Consider the following 25,538-nt stretch of genomic DNA (forward strand, 5'->3'; position numbering starts at 1 on the left):
TAGACTTTGTTTTCATAAAGATAAAAGGAGTCCAGGGGCGCCTGCGTGGCTCACTTGGTTAAAGCCTTTGCCTTCGGCTCAGGTCATGTCTCATGTCCAGCCGCACCAGGCTCTCTGCTCAGCAGGGAGCCCGCTTCCCTTCCTCTCTCTCTGCCTGCCTCTCTGCCTACTTGTGATCTCTGTCTGTCAAATAAATAAATAGAATCTTAAAAAAAAAAAAAAAAAAGATAAAAGGAGTTTAGAGGAAGAAATAGATAAAGAGAAGAGCTGGGGTAGGAATTGGGACTTACAGAACAGAATAATCCCAATAATGGATTGAAGAAGCCCATCCTTTCTCTCTCATTCTCTGTGAGTAATTATCCGGCCATCTTCACTTACCCCGACTTTTAAAATCATTTAGTGGCGGGGCACCTGGCTGGCTCAGTTGGTGGGGCAGGTGACTCTTGATTTCAGGGTTGTGGTTTCAGGCCCCACCTTGGGTGTGATGCCCAAAAATAAAATCTTAAAAAAAAAAAATTTCACTTGATAGTAGTTTATCTCCACAACCTTTGTAGCTGTTACCTGTCTAAAGACAGGAGGCTTGGTGTGAATTACTGGGACAGTAACATCTGCGTATTACCCAATGAACACTTAATTAATTATGTGTTGATTAGTGGAGATCCATCAGGCTAGATACTTCTTACAAAGTATGAGAAAACTTGTCTATGAGTACACAAAATTAAACTGAGAAGTGGGGAGTGAAAACTATCCAACCTAGTAGCACTTGGCACATGTATGAAAAATACTCATTCCTAGGGTGCCTGGGTGGCTCAATAGGTTAAGTGAATGCCTTCAGCTCAGGTCATGATCCCATAGTATGGTGATCAGATCAAATCCCACGAGTCCCACATTGGTCTCCCTGCTCACCAGGGAATCTGCTGCTCCTTGTGACCCTCCCCCCTCTCATGTGTGCGTGCTCTCTCTCATTCTTTCTCTCAAATAAATAAAATCTTTAAAAAAAAAAAACAACCTCCTTCCTACCTAGAGCCGTTCTTCAAAGTCATAAAATACGGTCTGAAATGGAACCCTGAGTCCATATACCTAACAGCCTCTTGTTTGGGAAGCATAAGAAAGCTTAATCAGTCCAGTAATTAAAACCCTTGACGTTAAACCCACAGATACATTCCTCCATTGATTTATTAGACTTAGGGTATCCCTAAGGGATAGGGTATGGTAGAATAGTAAAAAATCTTACTAATACAGATAGTCCTTAAACTTTTTTTGAGCACCATGATTTATTATTTATGTTTCTTCTCTTCCCCAAACATCTGTACTTTTCATACAAGCATGAATAAAAGTGTTACTCTTAAAGCTTTTCTCAGCCAGTCTTCCTCATCTAAACCAAAGAACACAAAGAAGTATTTGACTATTTTCTTTGTTTTCCCAAGGAATGTAAGTGTAGTTCCTTGATTACGAGCATGACCTAGGAACTTGGTAGAAAATCAGGTTTTAAGGGGCACCTGGGTGACTCAGTGGGTTAAAGCCTCTGCCTTCGGCTCAGGTCATGATCCCAGGGTCCTGGGATCAAGCCCCACATCAGGCCCTCTGCTCGGCAGGGAGCCTGCTTCCTCCTCTCTGTCTGCCTCTGCCTACTTGCGATTTCTGTCTGTCAAATAAACAAATAAAATCTTTGAAAAAAAAAAAAAGAAGAAAGAAAGAAATGCAGGTTTTAAAAAGAAGAAGAAGAAAAGAAATGCAAGGGCGCCTGGGTGGCTCAGTGGTTTAAGCTGCTGCCTTCAGCTCAGGTCATGATCTCAGGGTCCTGGGATCGAGTCCCACATCGGGCTCTCTGCTCAGCAGGGAGCCTGCTTCCCTCTCACTCTCTCTGTCTGCCTCTCTGCCTACTTATGATCTCTCTCTGTCAAATAAATAAATAAAATCTTAAAAAAAAAAAAAAAAAAAGAAAAGAAATGCAAGTTCTCAGGCCCCACCCCAGACACACTCAATTGGAAAATCTGGAGGCAGGACCCAGTGCACATGAACATTTGAGAACTGCTGTTGTAGAGCAGAACTTTTTAAACTTTAAGGTGCTTACAGATCATCTAGGAACCTTGTTAAAATGCAGATTCTGACTCAGTAGATGGGGGTCTGAGATTGTGCATTCTTAACAAACCCCAGGATCCAGCTTACCTCTACTTGTATTTGTCACAAAATGGAAGTTAGGATTGCTGATAATCGGTGCTTTAGATTACCTTTATGTAAATAGTAGTAGTAATAATGGTAAAATTTACCCACTAGCTTTAGCAAAAGATGATACATATAAGAGGACCACAGGGATTCCCAATAAATGACAAGGTGAACTAAGAATAAGTCGTTTCTGAGAATACTGATTTAATGAGACAAGAAATTCAGTCAGAGATTTGAAATTTCTACTAAATGAATGAAAACCTATCAGAATGTGTAGTGTCACGTGTATACTGTGTTCCATCCTGCAGAAACTGTGTACTGTTCAGAGTGTCAACTGCAGAGACATTGAAGGGCGTCAGTCTACACCGCTGCATTTCGCAGCTGGCTATAACAGGGTGTCTGTGGTGGAGTACCTGCTGCAGCACGGAGCCGACGTGCATGCCAAAGACAAAGGGCAAGTACCAGCGATTGCCATGGGCCCTTTTCCTTCATCTGACCTTCTTAGGAAAATTTGGGAAAACATTTTTTTAATTTTATGGTGGTTGTGGCTCTTTTGTTTTCTGGCAGGTCTGTTACCGAACACTGGCTTAAATGTAGCTTCTTGGTTTCAGTTAACATTTTATGACGATTAGCCTTTATATAGACTTATTTGCATCATGCCTTATAATCTTATAATAACTAAGGGGATTAGTGTGATTGATTTTCAATATAATAAATTTTTTCAGTTTGCACTGAGGAGATTTGAATTCTGATTTGAATTAAGCCAGTTTATCTTAAAATTATTTTTCTTTAAAGATACACAATTCTTGGGGTCTCTGGGTGGCTTAGTTGGTTAAGCAAGCAGTTGACTCTTGGTCTCAGCCCAGGTCATGAACTGAGAGTCGGGGAATCAAGCTCCACTCAGAGTCTGCTTGAGATTTTTCTCTCTCCCTACAACTTCCCTCCCTAACCCCCTATCCCACCCCACCCCCCACCCCCGGCTCCTGTATGTGCTTGCTCTCTAAATAAATAAATCTTTAAAATATACACACACACTTCAATTCTAGATCGAGTCTGTAGGTGCTTGTTATGTTCTCTACAATTTAAAATATTTTTCAGGCAGCCCTCTCAGGTCCCCTCCCTCTTCGGGAGCTTTGTACTATCACTTTACTATTGCTCCCACCAAAAAGAAAAAAATGTTTATATTTTTAAAATTTCCTCCCCACACCGTCCAAAAATAATTCCATTTCTGTTTCAGTAAATTTAAGTTCTATAAAATATAAGCAGTGTGATCCCTTTCACAGTTGAAGAAATTTACCAGCTATATGCAATTATCTAAACATATCTTCGTGTTGCATTGCTTATGTAATTTTTCATTTCAGAGGCCTTGTACCTTTGCACAATGCATGTTCTTACGGACATTATGAAGTTGCAGAACTTCTTGTTAAGCATGGAGCAGTAGTTAATGTAGCTGATTTATGGAAATTTACACCTTTACATGAAGCTGCAGCAAAAGGAAAATACGAAATTTGCAAACTCCTGCTCCAGGTATATTTATGTACTTAACTGTGGACCTGATTTATTACTAGATGTTTATTATATTTCTAATAACTTCCAATATAAACTTAAACTGGTAAAAGGGTATGAAGCAAAGCTATGTAATTTTCAATCTAGATTTCAGAATAAATGCCATGAACACTATATTTTACTCTATGGGGATGTTTACCACACATAGATTTATTGTTGTATAAAGCCAGCTATCATCAAGTAACAGTTATCTGATTATTATCCCCATTTTTCCTATATACTTCTTTAACCTCAAAATATTTGATAGATTATGTAATTTATAAGCCAGATTTAATTTGGCACTGATAAAATTGATAGTACTGGTTTAATACAGGTATCCGTGTAGATATTTTACAGTAAAAACAAAAGTTAGGGTGCTTGGCTCACTTAGTCAGTAGCTCGTGCAACTCTTGATCTTGGGGTCATGAGTTCAAGCCAACATTGGACATAGTACTTTCTTAATAAGAAATACATTAAATTTTTTTAAAAAATATGTTAAATTTATACTTTATTTCAGGGTTTATGAAAATAAGTTGTTCATGAAATTCTGCCTTATTTTGAACATAGTTTAAATTTTTACTGAATTGCATTATAGGGGCTCCTGGCTGGCTCAGTGGGTAGAACATGCAATGCTTGATCTCAGGGTCATGAGTTCAAGGCCCACACTGGGAATGGAGCCTACTTTAAGATACAGGAATAATAATGATAATAAAAATAAGTTGCATTCTAAAAGCCCAATAATGTTTAACTACCTCTGTATTCTTTTTATTATAATTTTCTGTGTACTGTATTAAATATAACAAACATGTTACCTTTAAGGTAGAGTCTCTCAGTATAAAATAGGTTTTTTTGCTGTAGTTCCATTAACTATTTTCTCATAGACTAGGGGCATACTTAAGCCAGTTCCTCTTTGTTTTTCACATGCTCAGCATGGTGCAGATCCTACAAAGAAAAACAGGGATGGAAATACCCCTTTGGATCTTGTTAAAGATGGAGATACAGATATCCAAGATCTACTTAGGGGAGATGCAGCTTTGTTAGATGCTGCCAAGAAGGGTTGTTTAGCCAGAGTAAAGAAGTTGTCTTCTCCTGATAATGTAAATTGCCGTGATACCCAAGGCCGACATTCAACCCCTTTACATTTAGCAGGTAAGTGATCGAAGTTTCACAGGTTTAAGCTCAACGTCTAAGGTTCATTTTACCAGAGTAAAATATTTCCTGAAAGTAAACTGAGAACATGCACTTCAAATATTTCCTAATGCTACCATTACACCTGAGTGTGTTCGTACAGGCCAATTATGTTTCGTGTTCAGTTTAGTACTGGTGCATTACCGCAGTAAGAACAATGGAAGGAGAATCTGCCAGTCACTGTAGTGCTTTGGAATCTCTATTCTAGTCACCATAGTTTTAAATCCTTTTTCTTTGAGTGAGTTTTGGCTATAGAAACTTGAAAAATGAGCGTGCTTGGGCCAGCCTTCCTCATGGGAAGTTAAAGCTTTCCATTCTTCTGATGACAGCCATTAAGCTCAAGCAGGAAAAAAAAAAATCTCAAGGCTTTCAAAAGTCACATAAACCTGTTGCCAGAGTTGTTATATTAATTCTTTAGGTCTGCTGTAACAAGGTACCACAGACCGGGTGACTTAACAGAAGATTCTTTTCTCCCAGTTGTGGAGATCAAGGCATTGGCAGCACTGGTTTCTCCTGATGCCTGTCTTCTCTGCCTGCAGATGGCCACCTTCTAACTGTATCGTGACTTGGCCTTTTGTCAAAGTTGTATGCACGTGTCTGGTGTCTCTCACTGTTTGTCCTAATCTTTTATAAGGACACCAGTCAGATGCGATTAGGGCCTTCCCTAACAGCCTCATTTTAACTTTATTACCTCTTTAAAGATTTTATCTCCTAATACGAAGTCACATGCTAAATAGTGACAGAGCCAACACAAGAATTTGGGAAACAATTGAGTACATAACATTTTTATAAGTTTCACTCATGAAATTGATACAGTGCACCTTTTTTTTTTTCTTTTCTTTTCTTTTCTTTTTTTTTCTTTCAGTGCAAGTGCACAGCATTTCAGTTCAGTTTCTTTAGCTGCATTGAAAATGCTAGGGAGGGCGCCTGAGTGGCTCAGTGGGTTAAACCTCTGCCTTCAACTCAGGTCACAACCCTCAGGGTCCTGGGATCGAGCCCTGCATCAGGCTCTCTGCTCAGCAGGGAGCTTGCTTCTCTCTCTCTGCCTTCCTTTCTGCCTACTTGTGATCTTTCTCTCTCTGTCAAATAAATAAAATCTTTTAAAAAAGAAAGAAAAGAAAATGCTAGGGAATGGGCCATTAAAATCACTGAGCTTACAGCTAATACTTCAGTGGTGTTACATTGTAGACATAATTTGACTCATACAAGTTTATCTAAATACATATAGTTTAAAAAGAAAAAAAGGAAATAGAGAAAAAAGTAATGCAGGTGTTTCTGCCACTTTGTGTAATATGGGAGATGGAAGTCTACCCTTCTCTTTTTATTTCTCTCTGTTTATTTTAGTCTTATACTGTGAATAACTGAGTATGTTGCTAGTATTTAAAAGATAATTTTGGTTATGTGTGATTTGTACTTTTAAATTTTCACCCACTGTCCAAGGAAAAGAATTACTCTATACATCTTTTAGAGAATTTTGAAAGTGGTAACCACACATTAACATGGTAAAAAAAGGTTTTTACTTCCACTGGCAATCAGGATTTCTCATCTATGCAGACAGGATGTGACCTGTGTATATTTGAATTATGCTGTGTATATTTATTTACAGTAGCTTTTCTGTATCTTTATGGTAGCTTCTCTAGAACATTTAATAATTACTATTTAAACCCATGTTGTCGGGTGCCTGGGTGGCTTAGTTGGTTAAGCGTCTGTCTTCAGCCCAGGGTCCTGGGATCCAGCCCCATGTTGGACTCCATGCCCAGCATGGAGCTTCCTTCTCCCTCTTCTCTGCTCCTTCCCTCTGCTTCCTCTCTATCCTGCTCTCTCTTCCTCTCAAATAAATAAAAATCTTGAAAAAAAAAAAAAATATATATATATCCATGTTGTCTTTGTAAGTGGTAAATAGGTTGTATGTACAAAACACTTCTGCCCACTTGTGCAGTATTATACCTTGAGACCTGGAAGGACTTTGAGATTCATTGTAATACTTAGCTTATCGTAGTTCTATCATTTTGTTTTCTCTCCTTGATCTTACTAAATATTTTGGCTTTAAATTCTTCAGCATAAGACTAAAAACTACAAGAAAATAAATGTGAAATTATTTTGAACTGTTTTAAAGTTTCACGTGGTAGCTGGTTTTATGTTGACAAAGTTCTAGATTTGCTCTCAATCTGTGATTATGCATCAGATAAAATATACTTTATCATAAGACTATACGAAGATAGCTGACAATTCCCAAGATGACGGCTAAGAGGCTATGGCATATTTATAATATACCAAGTTTTATTTCATGGCTTTAACAACATTAGATTTTGCTGCCATACTTGCAGAGATGTATATCCCTAAGATCTCTCTCTACAAAATGCATGTCTTTGTGTCCTTCTGGGAAAATGGGGTCCTGAGACCCCATGCTGGTGTGCTGCCTCCTACTCTGCCGGCCACTTGGGTTCCTAACTTGGTTTTTATATACTTGAATGCCTTTGACTTGTAGTCCTTAAGACCACATACCTGAGTTTAGGAAGTTGCATATAACAACCACAAAGCCAGGGACTTTGGTAGAAGACTTTAGAAGGAAAGATACAAGCAAATCAGTCAGTTTTAACTTTTGAGAGTTTCTGAAATGAATGAGTGTCATCACTGAAAGCTTCCAACTTGAGACCAGTGGACGTTTTTTTCCATAAGCTAAATTTTTAATAGATTCCATTGGGGCATAATCAGATTTCTATAAAATCTCTCTCTCTCTTTTTTTTTTTAAAGAATATATGCGCTTTTTATACAGCTATATAGATGTCATTGTCTATAACAAGTGAAAGTAATTTTACTTCTTTTTTAAATTAGCTGGTTATAATAATTTAGAGGTTGCAGAGTATTTGTTGCAACATGGAGCTGATGTGAATGCCCAGGACAAAGGAGGACTTATTCCTTTACATAATGCGGCATCTTATGGGGTAAGTTCTTTCACATTACCTTTTAAAATCTCTGAAATTTTTAAGTGGAAGTCAGTATTGCAGTTCAAAGGGCATTTAGTTTGACTTTCTCATTTTATAGAGGAGTAAATATGAGGACTAAAGAGATTAAATAATGTCCAAGTCTCAGTTCTGAATCTGTTGTAAGCGAGTTGTGTGACATGCAGCACATTTGTCAGTCATTGTATTACCTTCTTTAGCACCTCGTATTTTCAGTGAGATGTTGATGGTTTTGTTTATTTGTACCAGGAAACTAGTAGCACTCCTGGGAGTCTGTAGAGATTCATATGCATTGTTCCTGAGTTCGTAACAGCCCTGAATGTTATAATCAGTATTAACCATCTTCAGTAGTATAGTTGGAATAACTGAGAAAGGTTGCTGGTTTATAAATTGATGTTCAGCAGTTATAACACTTGAATAAATGAGAAATTGTTTAAGTTGCATTCATTTATTTAGTTCCCATCCTATGTAGAATTCTTAAATATTTTCTGATTTCTCAAGTTATTAAAAACGCCTACTGTAATTTTTAATCAACTATCCATAAATTAATGATGTTGGGGAGAAACACAATTTTTCTTCTCCTTTCCAGAGTAAGTTTCAAAATACGGAAAATAGGTATATAGTTAGTTTCTTTTTAGGAACTAAAATGTGATAATATTTTAGACCGTAACAGGAATATTTTCTTTTACAGCATGTAGATGTAGCAGCTTTACTAATAAAGTATAACGCATGTGTCAATGCCACGGACAAATGGGCTTTCACACCTTTGCATGAAGCAGCACAAAAGGGACGAACACAGCTTTGTGCTTTATTGTTGGCCCATGGAGCTGACCCTACTCTTAAAAATCAGGAAGGACAAACACCTTTAGATTTAGTTTCAGTAAGTGATGGACTTTTGAAAAATCTCAGTGCTTTTCTGACTTTTTAAAGTTCACTTGGTATGTATAAAACGTCTTCCTTGGGGCTCTTGGGTGGCTCAGTGGTTTAAGCCTCTGCCTTTCGGCTCAGGTCATGATCCCAGGGTCCTGGGATCAAGCCCTACATCAGGCTTTCTGCTCAGCATGGAGCCTGCTTCCCCCCTTTCTCTTTGCCTGCCTCTGCCTACTTGTGATCTCTGTCTGTCAAATAAATAAATAAAATCTTTAAAAAAAAGTCTTGGTGAATGTGGCTAAATCTATTTTTTTAGCCTAATTTAAACTTAGGACTTGTTTAGTGTTTAAAATATAATATGTAAATAATAGGATTATTAATGAGTTATTGTATCTCGTGTGCTTTTGAAAATAGGGAAAAAAGCCCCATTTGGGGGGTAGAGATTACTTAAAAATAAAATCTTAAGGAAAAAAGTACATGGTATAGCTGCTTAAGTTAGTTGGGAAACAAAATGGGTGCAGGCCCTCAGTGAAGGCTGTTAACGGTGCATACTGTGCAGAGTCATATAGGACATAGAGGTCTTGATGAATTTTCCCAGCCAGAGACATTGCCCTCAAGCTGTAGCCACAAAGCTTCTAGTAGGGATTCCCTTCCCTCCCACATGGCCTCTTCCCAAAGTTCCTATTGCTTACCTCACCAGTAGTGTTCATGAAACAAGCTTATTCCTCCAGTTTTCTATGAAGTTTTTGTTTGTTTAGTTTGGTTTTGTTTTTTTCCTTCCATCTCCCAAGGGAGCTCATGTAGGCATTTCCATTGTAGCCTCGACCTCTGCTTTGACCACTGTGACACAGGTGCCTCTCTTGCCTCCACCACTGAGGAAATTGACCAGGGCCGTGGAGGGAAAGGGAGAAGAAATTCTAGTTGAGATGGAACGGCAGTCTTCCCTACAGATTGCTTTCTACTGAGAGAGATTCCACTGTTACAAGTTGCCCTGAGAAGCTGATTTAGTTCCGCTGCATTGGGGGTTAAATAGATTTTTCTCAGTAGGCTAACCGCCCAACAGTATTTGCAGTATTTCTTCAGGGAAATGTCTTTCTAGTTCCAGACTACCCTGAGAGTGCACTTTTCTAGTTCATTCCATCCATTTGTTAGTCCACCAGACATAAGATGTGAAACAGAGTGCTCTAAAAGACAGGTGTGGACTTCAGAGTCAAATGTACCTGCCATAGAATTCCATCTCTACCACTTAGAGTTGTACAGCTTTCACCTTGCGTAATCTCTAAGCGTCAGTCATGTCATCTATAAATGGGGGCAAAATATGTCTGGTTAAGGGACACCTGCTGGCTCAGAAGAGCATGCTACTCTTGATCTTGGGCTTCTGAGTTTGGGCTCCACGTGGGATTTAGAGATTACTTAAAAATAAAATCTTTGAGGGTGCCTGGGTGGCTCAGTCCATTAAGTGTTTGCCTTCGGTTCAGGTTGTGATCCTGGGGTCCTGGGATCAAGCCCTGCATCGGGCTTCCTGCTCAACAGGGAGTCTGCTTCTCCCTCTGCCCCTCACCCCTGCTCATTCTCTCTCTCTTTCTCTGTCTCAAATAAATAAAATCTTTAAAATAAATAAATAAAATTGATACTACTATAACTCATTTTGGTGTTTTTCAGAAAATCATGGTATCAAAGTTAGATTTTTTTTATGCTCTGCCACTTTAACAGTTTTTTTTTAATTTTCTTTGTCTTGAAACATGTTCTGAATTGTTTTATATTTAATAACAGTTTGGCGATATCACTTGTTTTACTTTTAATTGTTTTTATATAATATGCAATTCTCTTGCAAATCTGCTGAGTATTTGTCATATTTTTAAATGTATTCTGTTGGTGTAGGAGAATTTTAAAACTTACTTATCACAGATTTAATCTCTCTCTGACACACACCCTAGGCAGATGATGTTAGCGCTCTTCTGACGGCAGCCATGCCCCCTTCTGCTCTGCCTTCATGTTACAAACCTCAAGTGCTCAATGGTGTGAGAAGTTCAGGAGCTACCGGAGATGCTCTGTCTTCAGGTCCATCCAGCCCATCAAGTCTTTCTGCAGCCAGCAGTCTTGACAACTTATCTGGGAGTTTTTCTGAGCTGTCTTCAGTAGTTAGTTCAAGTGGAACAGAGGGTGCCTCTAGTTTGGAGAAAAAGGAGGGTGAGACATTCTGCAAAAATAACTTTCTATCTTGTAATGTAGCCACATGTTTGTCGTCTAGAATGCTAACAAGTCATTTTTCAAACTTAAATACAACTGTTAGTATCAGATTAATTAACATAGCCTTTAAGTTTTAGTCTTTTCTTGTTTTCTTCATGTTAGTAGAATTCCTAATGATACTTCTTCGGAGTTGAGGCTTAATGAGTCTTATGCCGCTGACCTATTCTTTAGATGTAAATACGCTTTTTGAAAGGTTTAGAAGTCTTACGGTTGAATAGGTATGCCTTAATATACCTCTTCCAGTGTATTATTACAGTTATGAAATACCTTCACTCTATGTCAAAATACCCAGTTGTGAAGATCATCTTTTTTAAGAGAAAGAAAAAGACGCACATACTTACAGTCTATAAAACTGTTCTCTTTACCTTTTACCTCATCTCACCTTATGCAACATTGTGGAACTTGTTTGCATAAACTTTTTTGTGAAGTCACTTACATTCTCAAAGATAAGGCATTTTTTTTTTTGAGTGTAAATAAAATTGACATATTAGCTTCAGTATGGAAACTTACTTTAAAGATACAGTTAAAAAAAATTTTTTTTTTAATGAAAAGATTTTTTTTTTAATCTGTGTGTGCCCCACTGGTTGTTTCTTCTAATGATGTTGAAATTTTGTAGCTTTCTCTTTTTGCAATTTTTAATGCTGTGTTCAGATACTCAATATTATATCCCAAATGCCAATGAGTATTTTCCTTCATCTTTACATTTTTCATGTGAATAGTAATACCACAAAACTCTGATATTACAGTGTTGATATATATTACTTTGTTCATTTGTTCTGGATTTTTTATTTTCCAGTTCCAGCAGTAGATTTTAGCATAACTCAGTTTGTAAGAAATCTTGGACTTGAGCACCTGATGGATATATTTGAGAGAGAACAGGTGAGTAGATGAATTGTTTTGCTTGGTTTGATTTTCTGTGAGACCTCAAGGAAAAATTAGGGCATACTTGAAATGCCTTGGACCATTCAGCCTGTTTGTAGGAAGAGGAGAATGGTTTTTTAAGAGACTGGAAATCAGTCACTCTTATAATTTGGCTATCTTGGAATTTCTGTTTAGTTTATTAGCACAAAAAGATGGACTCTGATGAAATAAAAAAAAAAAAATGGAAACACATTAAAGTACACATTCTTTCTAAGTGCATATGAGACATTCTCCAGAATAGATCACATATTAAATCACAGATCAGACCTCAACAAATACAGAAAGATTGAGATCATACCATGCGTATTTTCTGACCACAATGCTATGAAATTCGAAGTCAACCCCAGGAAAAAGTTTGGAAAGACCATAAATGCATGGAGGATATACAGCTTGCTATTAAACAATGAATGGGTCAACAAGAAATCAAAGAAGAAAATTTAAAATACATGAAATAGTGGACTGTCATGTAGTAATAGCAAAGTAGCTTTCTCTAATGGAAAGTATCACTTATTTAGCTCTTAAAGTAGTTTATCTTTGAGCTCTGTTTGGTCAGTCCAGTTGTGTCAGTCGCTATGTGCTCTGAAGTCTGACACTTCACTAGCCACTATGGGAAGGTAATAGGAACGCTGGGTATATATCTGGGCTTTTTTAGAACAGTCCTACTTTAAAGTACACTGTCAGAATACATTTACTGATTTTTTTTTTTTTTTTTTTTGGTGTAGAAAATATGGTAGTTACAGACTTATATCCCTAAGGAATTTTTGATCTACTTATGGAACTCTAACGGTATATGAAGAAAAAAGTTTTGGCATAGATTTTAGAAATTCAAAGAAAAGTTACTGCACTCTGGACTATTCAGGGAAAGCTTCATGGAAGATACATAAATAAAACAGGATTTCTGAATGTCTTCGGTTTCATAAAGTGGGAATAATATATTTGAAGGAAAAGGAATAGTTTGAACCCTGAGGCAGAAGTACCAGTTAGCATAGTCCAGAGTCTGGAGGAAGCAGTAAAGGTATTGTATAAATGGGTTGGTTGTAGAGTGATGGTGGATATGTGCATTTTTGTTTTGCAATTTAAGTCAGCTCAGGTTCTTATGCTAAATGAAAACAACTATATTTATATTTAAAATAGTTATATTTAAATGACTATAGTTATATTCATTGAGATATTTTTGGTAGTTCATATCTGAAATTCAATTAGCTGTAACTTTTCAGGTTCAATTTAATAAGTGGTTTGCTTTCATTTCTAAGATGTTCACAAAAGCCGAAGTAAATGTATAAATCTAATAACGTTAAAAGAACACTGGTATATGAATGTCAACCAAATATTAGTCTTCTAAACAATTTCATCCTCTTTTGTCAGATCACCTTGGATGTATTAGTTGAGATGGGGCACAAGGAGCTGAAGGAGATTGGAATCAATGCTTATGGACATAGGCACAAACTAATTAAAGGAGTTGAGAGACTTATCTCTGGACAACAAGGTACTTCTTTTTAAATTAATGCTGTCATCAGTTTAACAGTTGGCATAAGACAACCCTCAGCTTACTAAATGATAATTAATAAATCCTGTGAGAGCAAGTCCATTTAACAGGAAGAACACAAGAATTTGAGAAACCTGGTATCAAGTCATAACACTGCTACTGTTAAGTTTCCTGAGCTTCTGCTGGTAATTATGTGAACTTAAGATAGGATTTCTGGGCCATTCAGAAGTTTAGGAATTGCCTTTGCTCTGAAATTATTCTAGCTCTTAAAATTTTATGATTGTAAAAGATCAGAAACTTGACTATCTCCTTTATTATGGTAATATAATAGGCAATGCCTAGACATTGGCCTGCCCATAAAATAATGTAAATCTCTTGTTGTAAATGGCTAAATTCTAAACACCTGTAGTGAAAGTACTGGGAAAACTTGTTTTCCTGTTGTAATGAGGAAGTCTGGGAAAACAGTATTGAGTAATATCTTTAATTCTTCTGAATGTTGGTACTTTTAAAAAATGCAAATTGCATTTGTTACGTTAACATTTCCTGTGTACAAGGTCCTGGTTAAAAAGGTGAATTGTTCTAAGTATCAAGACCTATAGTTAAACTGAGGGCATGATTCACTGTCTCTGGGGTTAGATACTTCCTGTCACATTGAAGTCCTGGCTATACAACTAGAATCCAAGAAAAACCTAGACTAACAAAAATGAAGACATTTTCAGGGGAGGATGTGTATGATAGGCAAGATAGGGTCCATCTCTTGAAAAAATACCTCTAAAAGTTAGGTGATTGAAGTTAAGGAATACTTTAAACTGAAATTCTGGAATAGGATCAATTAAAGGTAGATGTACTTTACTTGCCTGGCAGGGTCTAAGGCAAAAATGTTTAAAATGTGAGGTAGTCTGGAATATGTCTTTTAGATCACAAAATTGTATAAGATAAAAAGGAGGGAAGACCCATGGCTCCCTGGAATGTTAGTATACAATATAAAAAACACCAAAAATGAAGAGAAACTAGAACTCTCAGTTATTTGTGGGTGGATGGCTATCATGACTCTACTAGAATAATGGTAGGTCTGGCAGGATAGAAATTCCAATGGAGTACTAGACTAACAAGGATCATTTAGGAAAGAGGCAAGTTAAAAAAGGAATCAGGCAGTGTTTGTTCATTAAACATACAGTGTCTGGGATACAGTTATTAAGACAGGGCCATATGTACCCCAATGTTCATAGCAGCAATGGCCACAGTCGCCAAACTGTGGAAAGAGCCAAGATGCCCTTCAACAGATAAATGGATAAAGAAGATGTGGTACGTATGTACAATGGAATATTACGCCTCCATCAGAAAGGATGAATACCTAGCTTGTGTAACAACATGGACAAGACTGGAGGAGATTATGCTGAGTGAAATAAGTCAAGCCGAGAAAGTCAATTATCATATGGTTTCACTTAGTTGTGGAGCATGATGAATAACATGGAGGACATTAGGAGAAGGAAAGGGAAAGTGAATTGGGGTAAATTGGGGTAAATCAGAGGGGGAGACAAGCATGAGAAACAGTGGACTCTTGAGAAACAAACTGAGGGTTTTGGAGGGGAGGGGATAAGGGGATGTATGAACCTGGTGGTGGGTATTAAGGAGGGCACGTATTGCATGGAGCACCGGGTGTGGTGCATAAACAATGAATCTTGGACACTGAAAAAATTAAGATGTTTTAAAAAAATTTTTTTAAAAGACTACAATGAAAGGCTCAGGAAACGATGGCAGAAACAGATACACTGCCTCCAAGTGGCAGAGGTATGTAACTGCATGCCACCTCTGGTCTGTAGTCACTCTGATATATCCAGCTGCAATTGCAAAGGAACATTCATTCCTACATGAAGGAGAATTTTTATGGCACAGAATAACTGTATCTGCTCTAGCAGATCAGGGTCACTTGCCTGCATCAAGTTACCACCTTTCTTGTCTTCATTTGAAGCCATGATTCTATACATTTTGCGGAGTGGAACCGCAGTAGTCTTCTGACAGTCTGTCATTTTGCTGGATTAGCCCTAGCTATCCATCAGTGCATCAAGTCAATAAATGACTTGTCCTCATCTTTGAGCACTGCTAAAACATCTTAGGATGGTACACAGTTTCAAGCATGTGTCATACTCTTTATTTTGTTAAGTCTTTAAAATTCTCTTTAAGACTCCATTTTAAAAACTTAACAGTTACCTTAACGATTGACATTCAAGAAAACACAGCATTCATTGCTGAATTAAAAACTGTTAGTGGTTAGAATAAACATTCAGTAGTGAGTAAACTTTGGCGAGTTAATCATTCTGAGATGATTCAGAATTACCTGAGGCTAGACAAGTTTCTGTCATCATTCTTCCTCATATTTACAAAAATTAAAGGCTAATTGCTTAAAGGGCTGTATAGTTAGTGAAGGAAATAACTGAAGAAAAAAATGTGTGACAAACTCCTTAAGAGATAAAAAAAAGATTTTCTGAACTATTCCCAGAAAACCCTTATAGCTTGTGTCAAAATTAGTAGTCTAAATGCAGTGTGGTGGTCTGGTTTGGATCCTAGAAGAGAAAAAGGAGGACATTAGTGGGAAAAACTAGTGAAATCCAAATAAAGTATATAATTTACTTACTAAGTGTGACAGATGCACTGTGGCTGTATAAAATGGTAACACTGGGGGAGCATTAATGTTCTTAATGGTAACATTAGGAAGTTGAGTGAAGGGTACACAGGAACTCTCTATATGATCTCAGCCTTCTGAAAATCTAAATTCATCCAAACTTAAAAGTTTTTAAAAATCGGTAGTAAACATCATAAATCAAGCGGCTGTTTTTGGTTGATGTTAACTTGGGGGAGGGGGGGTTTTGGCATATATTTTTTTACCTTCAAATTTCATTTGCTAGGTCTTAACCCATACTTAACTCTGAACACCTCTGGAAGTGGAACAATTCTCATAGATCTATCTCCTGATGATAAAGAGTTTCAGTCTGTGGAGGAAGAGGTATGTTCATATACCTTAAATGAATGTTGGTTCAGTAGCTAAACTTCCTAGAGGTTTCCAGATCTTAAAAATATCATAGGGTTTTTTAATTGTCCTTAACTGGTTTACCACCTGGAAAACGTTCAAATTTAATATTTAAGGTTACACTCCCTCAGTAAACTGTAATTCCAGTAACTTAGTTCAGTACTACAATTAATACTAACCCAGAATTCTGTTGGAGTAGATTTTACTGTTGTTTGGGGAAAAAAAAAATGCCAGTATTCCCTCCCTTCATGAAGGCAATTACAAAGCTCAGTATCTCAGACAAAACCCAGAGAATGTGGATGCTACTTATCCAGGAAATTTTTCTTCTAGATATCTTTCCACAAAACTCTTGGATCCACTGAAATCTCTGAATAGTGCCTTACACTTTTGAAGAACATGTGTGTGAGGAACACAGAGATAAAAAGTTAAGTAGGACTGAGTTCTAAAATTCAAGAAACTCCAATTCTCGATGAAGTACAAATTGTGCTTTATTAGGGCGACATGAATTGGAACAAATAAATGATAGCTTTGTTTTTTAGCATGTCAGGTGATTAGCTTTGTGTGTTTAACTCACCTGTGCATCTGGTTTTTTTTTCTTCTCTAGTTTGCATTATATAATTTTCACCTGTAAACAGTTTTCAGATTGACTAGCTAATTATCTCTAGAAAACAATCCTTGTGAATTTATAGGACTCCTATTCCTTAACAAATATATCAAAATCTCATTTTGTATTCTCATAAACACAATTATAGGAGTCAAGAACCATGTTCCCCACATCAGAAAAAACAAAAGTTAATACACATGTATTTGACATATTTTTTCCACCAGATGCAAAGTACAGTCCGAGAGCACAGAGATGGAGGTCATGCAGGTGGAATCTTCAACAGATACAATATTCTCAAGGTAAGAAGTTAGTGAAAATAAAGTTTTCGGAGACCATGGTTTTTCAAAGCTTGAAATGATAATTAACTTTCATAAGACTATAATGATTTTTCTAGCCTAGTAAGTCTTTGAGATAACATCGGGATATTTTGGGAAAGATGATATCCTTGGAAGGTTAAGAGTCTCAAAAATCCCTGTACTCTTGTTTTGTTTTGTTTTATTGTTGGTGGTGGTGCTGTTTTCATAATGAATAATTCAGCCCCTGTTGAACATACTGAAGTTAGCGTATATGCCTTACCTTGGAATAATGATAAATCCTGTTTAGGACTTTAAATATAAAAATTACTATTAAGGTACTCTGTTATATAACAAAGCGAAATTTTTTTGTGTGGCTCGGGAGGTCTCCATCTTATACCATGCTTCCTTTTATTTGTCCTGAGACTACTCCAGGCTTCTCTGAGTCCCCCTACATGTCACTTTTCTGTAATTTTAGTAGTACTCCTTCTATATCTTCATCTTTTCCAAAAATAGTCTTTAAAAAATGTTGTGATTCATTCACACGAGAGTCCTGTCTTTTTTCTTGACTTTCTCAGGGCCTTTTCCAGCTTTGCTGTGTTTTTCTTGAACTACAGCAAGCAAAAATGCACACTCTACTTGAGATGCATAAATATTTTTGTGAGCTGCGTTCATATATCTTAATAATTCTAAAGATAATTAAAATGTGGCAAATGTTTTTATAATACCTAAATTTTACTTTATTTTTTTTAAGGATTTTATTTATTTATTTGACAGAGAGAGACAGTGAGAGAGGGAATACACGCAGGAGGAGGGAGAAGCAGGCTTCCCACTGAGCAGAGAGCTCCACATGGGGCTGGATCCCAGGACCCTGGGATCATGACCTGAGCCGAAGGCAGATGCTTAACGACTGAGCCACCCAGGCGCCCCTATAATACCTGAATTTTAAACTCAAAAGTGAATAGTATCAAATCTTTAATCTGTTTTATATTACTGTTTCAGAATAATAAACTATTATGAGTATAATATTAGATGTCATATTTTAGACTTAGTGAATGCTGAAACTATTGAGATTGCTCTGTTCATACTATTAGATGATTTAAAACAAAAGCACAGGTAAAGGAATCCTACTTCTGGAAGCTCCGTTTTATTAGTTTATATCATAGTAGGACAAGAGTAACACTTTGAGATTTCTATTCATGAACATATATAATAATTTTTAATAAGACAATTAATGCATATTACAGACAAATTTCAGTCAAGTCTGCATTATCTACAAGTAGTAACAAAATGTATAGAGATTTGTTAAGGGTGAGCGCAGGAGAGAGGATATGTTTTTGATTTTCAAAATAGTTAAAAGTTGAGAAAAGGTATGCTGTTTTCTTCCTCGTAAAGATATTTTAATGCAATATTTAATGAATTTTTCAATGACAAATCTTTATTTTTGTTTTTTGGGGAGGGGTTTTTGGTTTTTTTTATTTGTTTGTTTGTTTTTACATAGAAGATCTCTGTGTCAGTTGTGTTCATTGATTACATCTCTGGCGGTATTTTGAGATTTTTGGGCCAAGGCTAAAACCACCACTGCCGAGATGTGCTCTGGGATCAGCAAGGGGCTATAACACCTTTAAACAAAGCCAAGAAACAGCTCTAGGATTATGAATTTTGATCCTAGAGATACTCCAAATGAGGGACGCCTGGGTGGCTCAGTGGGTTAAGCCTCTGCCTTTGGCTCAGGTCATGATCTCAGGGTCCTGGGGTGGAGCCCTGCGTCGGGCTCTGCTCAGTGGGGAGCCTGCCTTTCCCTCTCTTTGCCTGCTGCTCTGCCTACTTGTGATCTCTCCCTCTCTGTCAAATAAATAAAATCTTAAAAAAATAATAAAAATAAATACTCCAAATGAGACCATCTTTAATGGTTCTCTAAACAAAACTTTTAGGACTTTGAAGGACCGGGAAGAGTAGAGGGTGTGTCTCTGTGTTTCTGTACGTGTCTTAAAAATGGTGTTTGGTGTGGCTATTTTAAATATTTTTAATTAATAACAGATAAAGATGATACTTTGAGCCAGATAAAGCAGGGGGAGGTTGAAAGAAACTGTCTCTTTTTAATACTCCTATACAGAGCTCCATATACCTGATTGGGAGATATTTTAGTAATAATTCTAAATTAGAATGGAAGTATTTTAGTCAACAGTATTCCTGACCTTCACATAAGGCTATATGTAGCTTTTTTTCCCTTTGAAGTTTTTGATTTCCAAAATGTAGCTATATTTCTGTGTTTATGTTTGAGACCAGGTATTTTTAGTTGACTGAAATAAAACATAGTTTACATTTCAGAAAAAACTTTTGCCTCTCTACTGGCCATGTGGACCATTTTAGTTAAGATGAACAAGTAGGTAAATAATTATGAACTAATATTTTGATTTTTCTGATTTCTTTTTTATAGATTCAGAAAGTTTGTAACAAGAAACTATGGGAAAGATACACTCACAGGAGAAAAGAAGTTTCTGAAGAAAACCACAACCATGCAAATGAAAGAATGCTGTTTCATGGTAAGATTCCTCTTCTCCTAGGTACCTGGCCGACTCGGTAGGGAGAGCATGCGACTCTTCATCTCAGGGTTGTGAGTTCAAACCTTACTTTCTTAAAAAAAGGGGGTGGGGTTCTTCCCCTCTGCTACTACCATCCACTTCTACATTATTTTTTAATCATGTATGAAATAATGAGCCTATTTTTCTCATGCCACTTTTTAAAAATAAATACTATTTCTCTAAATATTAGATTTATATTTGTATTTCCAACCTTTTTTGAAGTTGTATATTTTTTTTTTTTTAAAGATTTTATTTATTTATTTGACAGAGAGAGAGATCACAAGTAGGCAGAGAGGCAGGCAGAGAGAGAGGAGGAAGCAGGCTCCCCGTGGAGCAGAGAGCCCGATGCGGGGCTCGATCCCAGGACCCCGAGATCATGACCTGAGCCGAAGGCAGCGGCTTAATCCACTGAGCCACCCAGGCGCCCCTGAAGTTGTATATTTTATAATGTACTGTTTATAAATAGGATCACATAAGGACAAAATATAGAAATGGAAATGTTGACTATTTGTATTTTCTTCTTCTCTTTATATCAGAACTGCATGTTACGATCACTCTGAGAAATGGTGTGTTTTACTTTGAACTAATTGGTTGCCTTAAAATTAAAACAAGGTCTGAAGGGCCCCTGGGTGGCTCAGTCATTAAGCGTCTGACTCTTGACTTTGGCTCAGGTCATGATCTCAGAAGGCCAAGCCCCACGTTGGGCTCTGTCTCCACTGATTGTAGAGACTGCCTAAGAGTCTCTCTCCCTCTCCCTCCACCCCCACACACCCACCCCCAGCTGCTCAGGAGTTTGCTCTCTTCGCTCTCTCTCACTCTTTCACAAAAATAAAAGTAAAATGAAACAAGCTCTGAAAATCACCTCAGAAGACCATACACATCCTATTCTGCCTTTGATTCTAAGGATCAAAACTACAAATAAGTAAATAGAATCCTTTTTAAAAAGAGGGAATTGCTTGGATGCCTCAGTCTTTAAGCGGCTACCTTCAGCTCAAGTCATGATCCTGGAGTCCCGGGATTGAGCCTCGAATCAGGCTCCCTGCTCAGCAGGGAGTCTGCTTCTACCTCTGCCCTTCACCCTGCTTGTGCTCTCTCAAATAAATAAATAAAATCTTTAAAAAACAAACAAACAAAAAACTACATTTAACTTCATTGTGTTAAAAGAGCCATTATCAGTCAATAGAGCATGTGATTCTTAATCTTGGTTTCCTGAGTTCAAGCGCCATTTTAGGGATGGAGATTACTTTTATTTGTTTATTTGTTTGTTTGTTTTTAAGATTTTATTTGACAGACCTCACAAATAGGCAGAGAGAAAGGAAGGGAAGCAAGCTCACCGCCAAGCACAGAGCCTGATGCAGGGCTCCATCCCAGAACCCTGGGATTATGACCTGAGCCAAAGGCAGAGGCTTTAACCCACTGAGACACCCAGGTGCCCCAGAGGTTACTTTTAAAAAATAAATAAATCTTGGGGCGCCTGGGTGGCTCAGTGGATTAAGCCGCTGCCTTCGGCTCAGGTCAATGATCCCAGGGTCCTGGGATCGAGCCCCGCATCGGGCTCTCTGCTCAGCAGGAGCCTGCTTCCTCCTCTCTCTCTCTGCCTGCCTCTCTGCCTACTTGTGATCTCTCTCTGTCAAGTAAATAAATAAAATCTTAAAAAAAATAAATAAGTAAAAATAAAAATAAATAAATCTTTTAAAAAAAAGCCATTTTTGTCATTGAACTTAGGGAATTTTCAGAGAACTTACGTAGAATTGAGAGCAGATTTATTCTTGAAATTTCCTGAGTATTTTTATGTTGCAAACTAACAGATGTTGGTTGGTTTGTCTTTCTTTTTTTCTAAGCAGTGTGGAGCCCAACATAGGGCCTGAACCCACAACCCTGAGACCAAGACCCGAGCTGAGATCAAGGGTCAGTGTCCAACTTACTGAGCGACCCAGGCACCCCACTCTTTCAAATTTATAGCAAAGATGAATATAGATAATAATACAGTGTTTATCAAGTCTTCAAGCACATAGTAGTCCCATCTGTTTTTTTATTTGGCTTTGATTGCAGAAGATTTTTTATAGACCTATAAAGTTCTATAAAGCACAGCATTTTAATTTCACCGTCCTTTGGAAGAGTGGCTATAGCAGATTGAATTGGTATATAATATCTAAATAATGTTTCTTATTCTGAAATCCTAAAAATCATTACAATAATACCTTGTCACAGAGTATGATTTATTTATGTACTGACTTGATAAAATGAATGATTTTTCTATTTTATAGTATAAATGATTTTGGTTTTTCCAGATTAATTCAAACAAGTGATTCTGTCCTTCAGTATATCTACAGAGTGGAATTCAGCATATTTTCCCATCCCTTTATGAATGAGGGACATTAATTATATTGGCTTTCCCCAACACCCACGCCTCACCCTACTCTCTGGCCTGGTTCCCATGACTACCTCCTTCCCTTTGGCTAAGCTCTTCTTGGCACACGTGCAAGGAACAGGGAGAAAGTAGTCAGTATGCAGAGAATGAAGAACACAACACATTTGCAGATAGAATCTGGTATAATGGGATGACAGGCAGAGAAGTGGAAGGATGGGAGAGAAGAGGTAGAAAGAAGAGAACAGGGGCGCCTGGGTGGCTCAGTGGGTTAAGCCGCTGCCTTCGGCTCAGGTCATGATCTCAGGGTCCTGGGATCGAGTCCCACATCGGGCTCTCTGCTCAGCAGCAAGCCTGCTTCCCTCTCTCTCTCTGCCTGCCTCTCTGTCTGCTTGTGATCTCTCTCTGTCAAGTAAATAAATAAAATCTTTAAAAAAAAAAAAAAGAAAGAAGATAACAGGGGCCCCTGAGTGGAACAGTCAGTTAAGCCTCCAGTTCTGGGTTTTGGCTCAGGTCATAATCTCAGGGTCATGAGATCGCGCCCCATGTAGGGCTTCATGCAGAGTCTGCTTAATACTATCTCTCTCTCCCCATTACCACCCCCTGACACACACACACATACACCTGCATGCACTCATGCTTACTTGATCAGTCTCTTTCTCTCTCCCTCTCAAGTAAGTAAATCCTTTTTAAAAAAAAAAAGAAGAAGAAGAAGAAGAAGAAGAGAATGAACGTGACAAAACCACATTGGGGATGCCTGGGCAGCTCAGTCGGTTAAGCGTCTGCCTTTGGCTCAGGTCATGATCCAGGGTACTTGGGTAGAGTCCCATATTGGGCTTCTTGCTCAGCAGGGAGCCTGATTCTCCTTCTGCATGCTTTTCCCTCTGCCTGCCACTCCCCCTGCTTGTGCTTTCTTTCTCTCTCTCTCTCTCTCTCTCTCTCTCTTGCAAATAAATAAAATCCTTTAAAAAAAAAATAAAGGGGGGCACCTGGGTGGCTGAGTGGGTTGAGGCCGCTGCCTTCGGCTCAGGTCATGATCTCAGGGTCCTGGGATCGAGCCCCACATCCGGCTCTCTGCTCCGCGGGGAGCCTGCTTCCCCCTCTGTCTCTCTCTGCCTGCCTCTCTGCCTAGTTGTGATTTCTCTCTGTCAAATAAATAAAATATTAAAAAAAAATAAAAATAAAAAAATAAAGGGGCGTGGCTTAGTCAGTTAAGCATCTGCCTTCGCCTCAGGTCATGATCCTAGCGTCCTGGGACTGAGTCCCACATTGGGCTCCCTGCTTAGCAGGAGCTGCTTCTTCCTCTCCCTCTGCCTGTCACTCCCCCTGCTTGTGCTCACCCTCTCTGTCTCTGTCAAATAAATAACATCTTTTAAAAAAAAAAAAAAAAAGGACCACTTTGGCCACTTTCAATACCTAGAAAATGTACACAGATGTGAGTGTCATTGTAAGACTTAATTGCATTCACCACTGCTATGTTAGGTAAATTGTGTGAAACTCTTGGTTCTGGATTTGTATGGATTTGGGGTCTGGAATTTAATAACTTTAACATTGGTATTTCAAGTAATCTTTTCTTTTTCTAGTTGAATCTGTGTGTGGTTTTTTTTTTTTTTTTTTTTTTTTGGACATCTCATCCACCACCTTACTAGAAACATCAGTTGGTATTAGCAAGTCTTCTAAAATGGTTATTTATTCTAACAGCATAAACTAGCTGACGTTAACTTGTTATACTTATTTTTTTATATTCTTTATTGTGGTGTTTAGGTATGTCTGTTTAGGAATTTAACTTCAAGAGTGTTTCATTTTATTTTCATTTATTTTATTTTATTCATTTTCTTCTAAGATAATTTTAAATTGTTACTTATCTACATGTATTTTAGGATCTCCCTTTGTGAATGCAATTATCCATAAAGGCTTCGATGAAAGGCATGCCTACATAGGTGGCATGTTTGGAGCTGGGATTTATTTTGCTGAAAACTCTTCCAAAAGCAATCAGTATGTCTATGGAATTGGAGGAGGTACTGGGTGTCCAGTTCACAAAGACAGATCTTGTTATGTTTGCCACAGGTAAGAGATTACTTGTTCTCATTCTGTTTATTTTTTTTCTAGATAACTGGTTGCTTGGATGGAAAATAGTTTAGCTAGGATTTAGAGGAGAAATAGAAGTTCAGAGGCCATTATTCCCAGTCCAAATAAAAATTTTGGTGATTTGAATTTAACAGTAGCAATAGAATTAAGAAAATGAATTTCAAATGCATTTTGAAGGTGAAATCAATTAGCCTTAGTTGGATAGATGTCCATCTTTGCAAGCTACTTTGTGGGAGCTCCCTAAACCCCCTTCTTCCCACTTGGACTAGAGAGCAGAGTTTCCATCTCTATGAGGTTGTTACACTTTCAGTTTATATAGTTAAAATAAGAATTAAAGTGGCAAATTCATTAATGAGAGTAGAAGACATTCCTGCAAAGTTCTTTTAAGGATGAAATGACCAACAACTCTGTATAAATACACTAAAAAGCTTATGCACTGTACAGAAATAAAACTGCCATGTACTGCCTTGTTGTCAGGGAGATCTTTTCATGTTACAGGCAGCTGCTCTTTTGCCGGGTGACCTTGGGAAAGTCTTTCCTGCAGTTCAGTGCGATGAAAATGGCACATTCTCCTCCAGGACATCACTCAGTCACTGGTCGACCCAGCGTGAACGGTCTAGCATTAGCTGAATATGTTATTTACAGAGGAGAACAGGTAATTCAGTTTTATTTGTTCATCTTCAGAATGATTTAGAGCCATACTTTAATAAACTCTTCTTACTAATCTCTTAAATTGACAAGGCATGTTGCCTTAAGAACTGGGCTGGGTTTTTTTTAACTTCTATTTGGAAATAATTTTAGATTCATGGAAAAGTAGCAAAAATAATAGAGAATTCCCATATACCCTTTGCCCCGATTTTCCCAATGTTAACATTTTATCATTCTCCCTCGTTTGTATGAATACAGATTTTTTTTCCTGACCTGCTTGAGAGGACATTGTAGGTTTGCTGTGTAGCCTTAAATGGTTCAGTGTGTATTTCCCAAAAACAAGGACATTCTCTTTTAAAATTATCAACATTGGGAAGATACCATTGATAGAATATTATCTTACAGACTTTATTCAGATTTGGCCAATTTTGGTGGATCTTTTTTCTGTTTTTTAACCTTCCATAAAATATAATTAATCAGAATCTTGTATTTCGTATTTAACCTGTCCGTAGCAGAGAAACGTACAGTTCTCTCC

At 37.6% G+C, this 25,538-nt stretch overlaps 1 protein-coding gene across 1 annotated transcript in view; it reads left to right on the forward strand.

The window, feature by feature from the left end:
• The window catches only part of TNKS2 (tankyrase 2), a 67,153-nt gene that overhangs the window by 38,735 nt on the left and 2,880 nt on the right, over positions 1 to 25,538 (forward strand). The window contains exons 14-26 of the mRNA XM_046026943.1: positions 2,475 to 2,620; positions 3,528 to 3,693; positions 4,641 to 4,860; positions 7,735 to 7,844; positions 8,554 to 8,742; positions 10,670 to 10,922; positions 11,779 to 11,861; positions 13,269 to 13,389; positions 16,296 to 16,393; positions 17,246 to 17,320; positions 19,755 to 19,860; positions 24,148 to 24,334; positions 24,854 to 25,010. Of these exons, the coding sequence (XP_045882899.1) occupies positions 2,475 to 2,620; positions 3,528 to 3,693; positions 4,641 to 4,860; positions 7,735 to 7,844; positions 8,554 to 8,742; positions 10,670 to 10,922; positions 11,779 to 11,861; positions 13,269 to 13,389; positions 16,296 to 16,393; positions 17,246 to 17,320; positions 19,755 to 19,860; positions 24,148 to 24,334; positions 24,854 to 25,010 (1,911 nt within the window). The remainder of the gene's footprint in view (positions 1 to 2,474; positions 2,621 to 3,527; positions 3,694 to 4,640; positions 4,861 to 7,734; positions 7,845 to 8,553; positions 8,743 to 10,669; positions 10,923 to 11,778; positions 11,862 to 13,268; positions 13,390 to 16,295; positions 16,394 to 17,245; positions 17,321 to 19,754; positions 19,861 to 24,147; positions 24,335 to 24,853; positions 25,011 to 25,538) is intronic.

Source organism: Meles meles, chromosome 13, assembly GCF_922984935.1.
Source record: "Meles meles chromosome 13, mMelMel3.1 paternal haplotype, whole genome shotgun sequence".
In the NCBI taxonomy this organism is placed as follows: Eukaryota; Metazoa; Chordata; class Mammalia; order Carnivora; family Mustelidae; genus Meles; species Meles meles.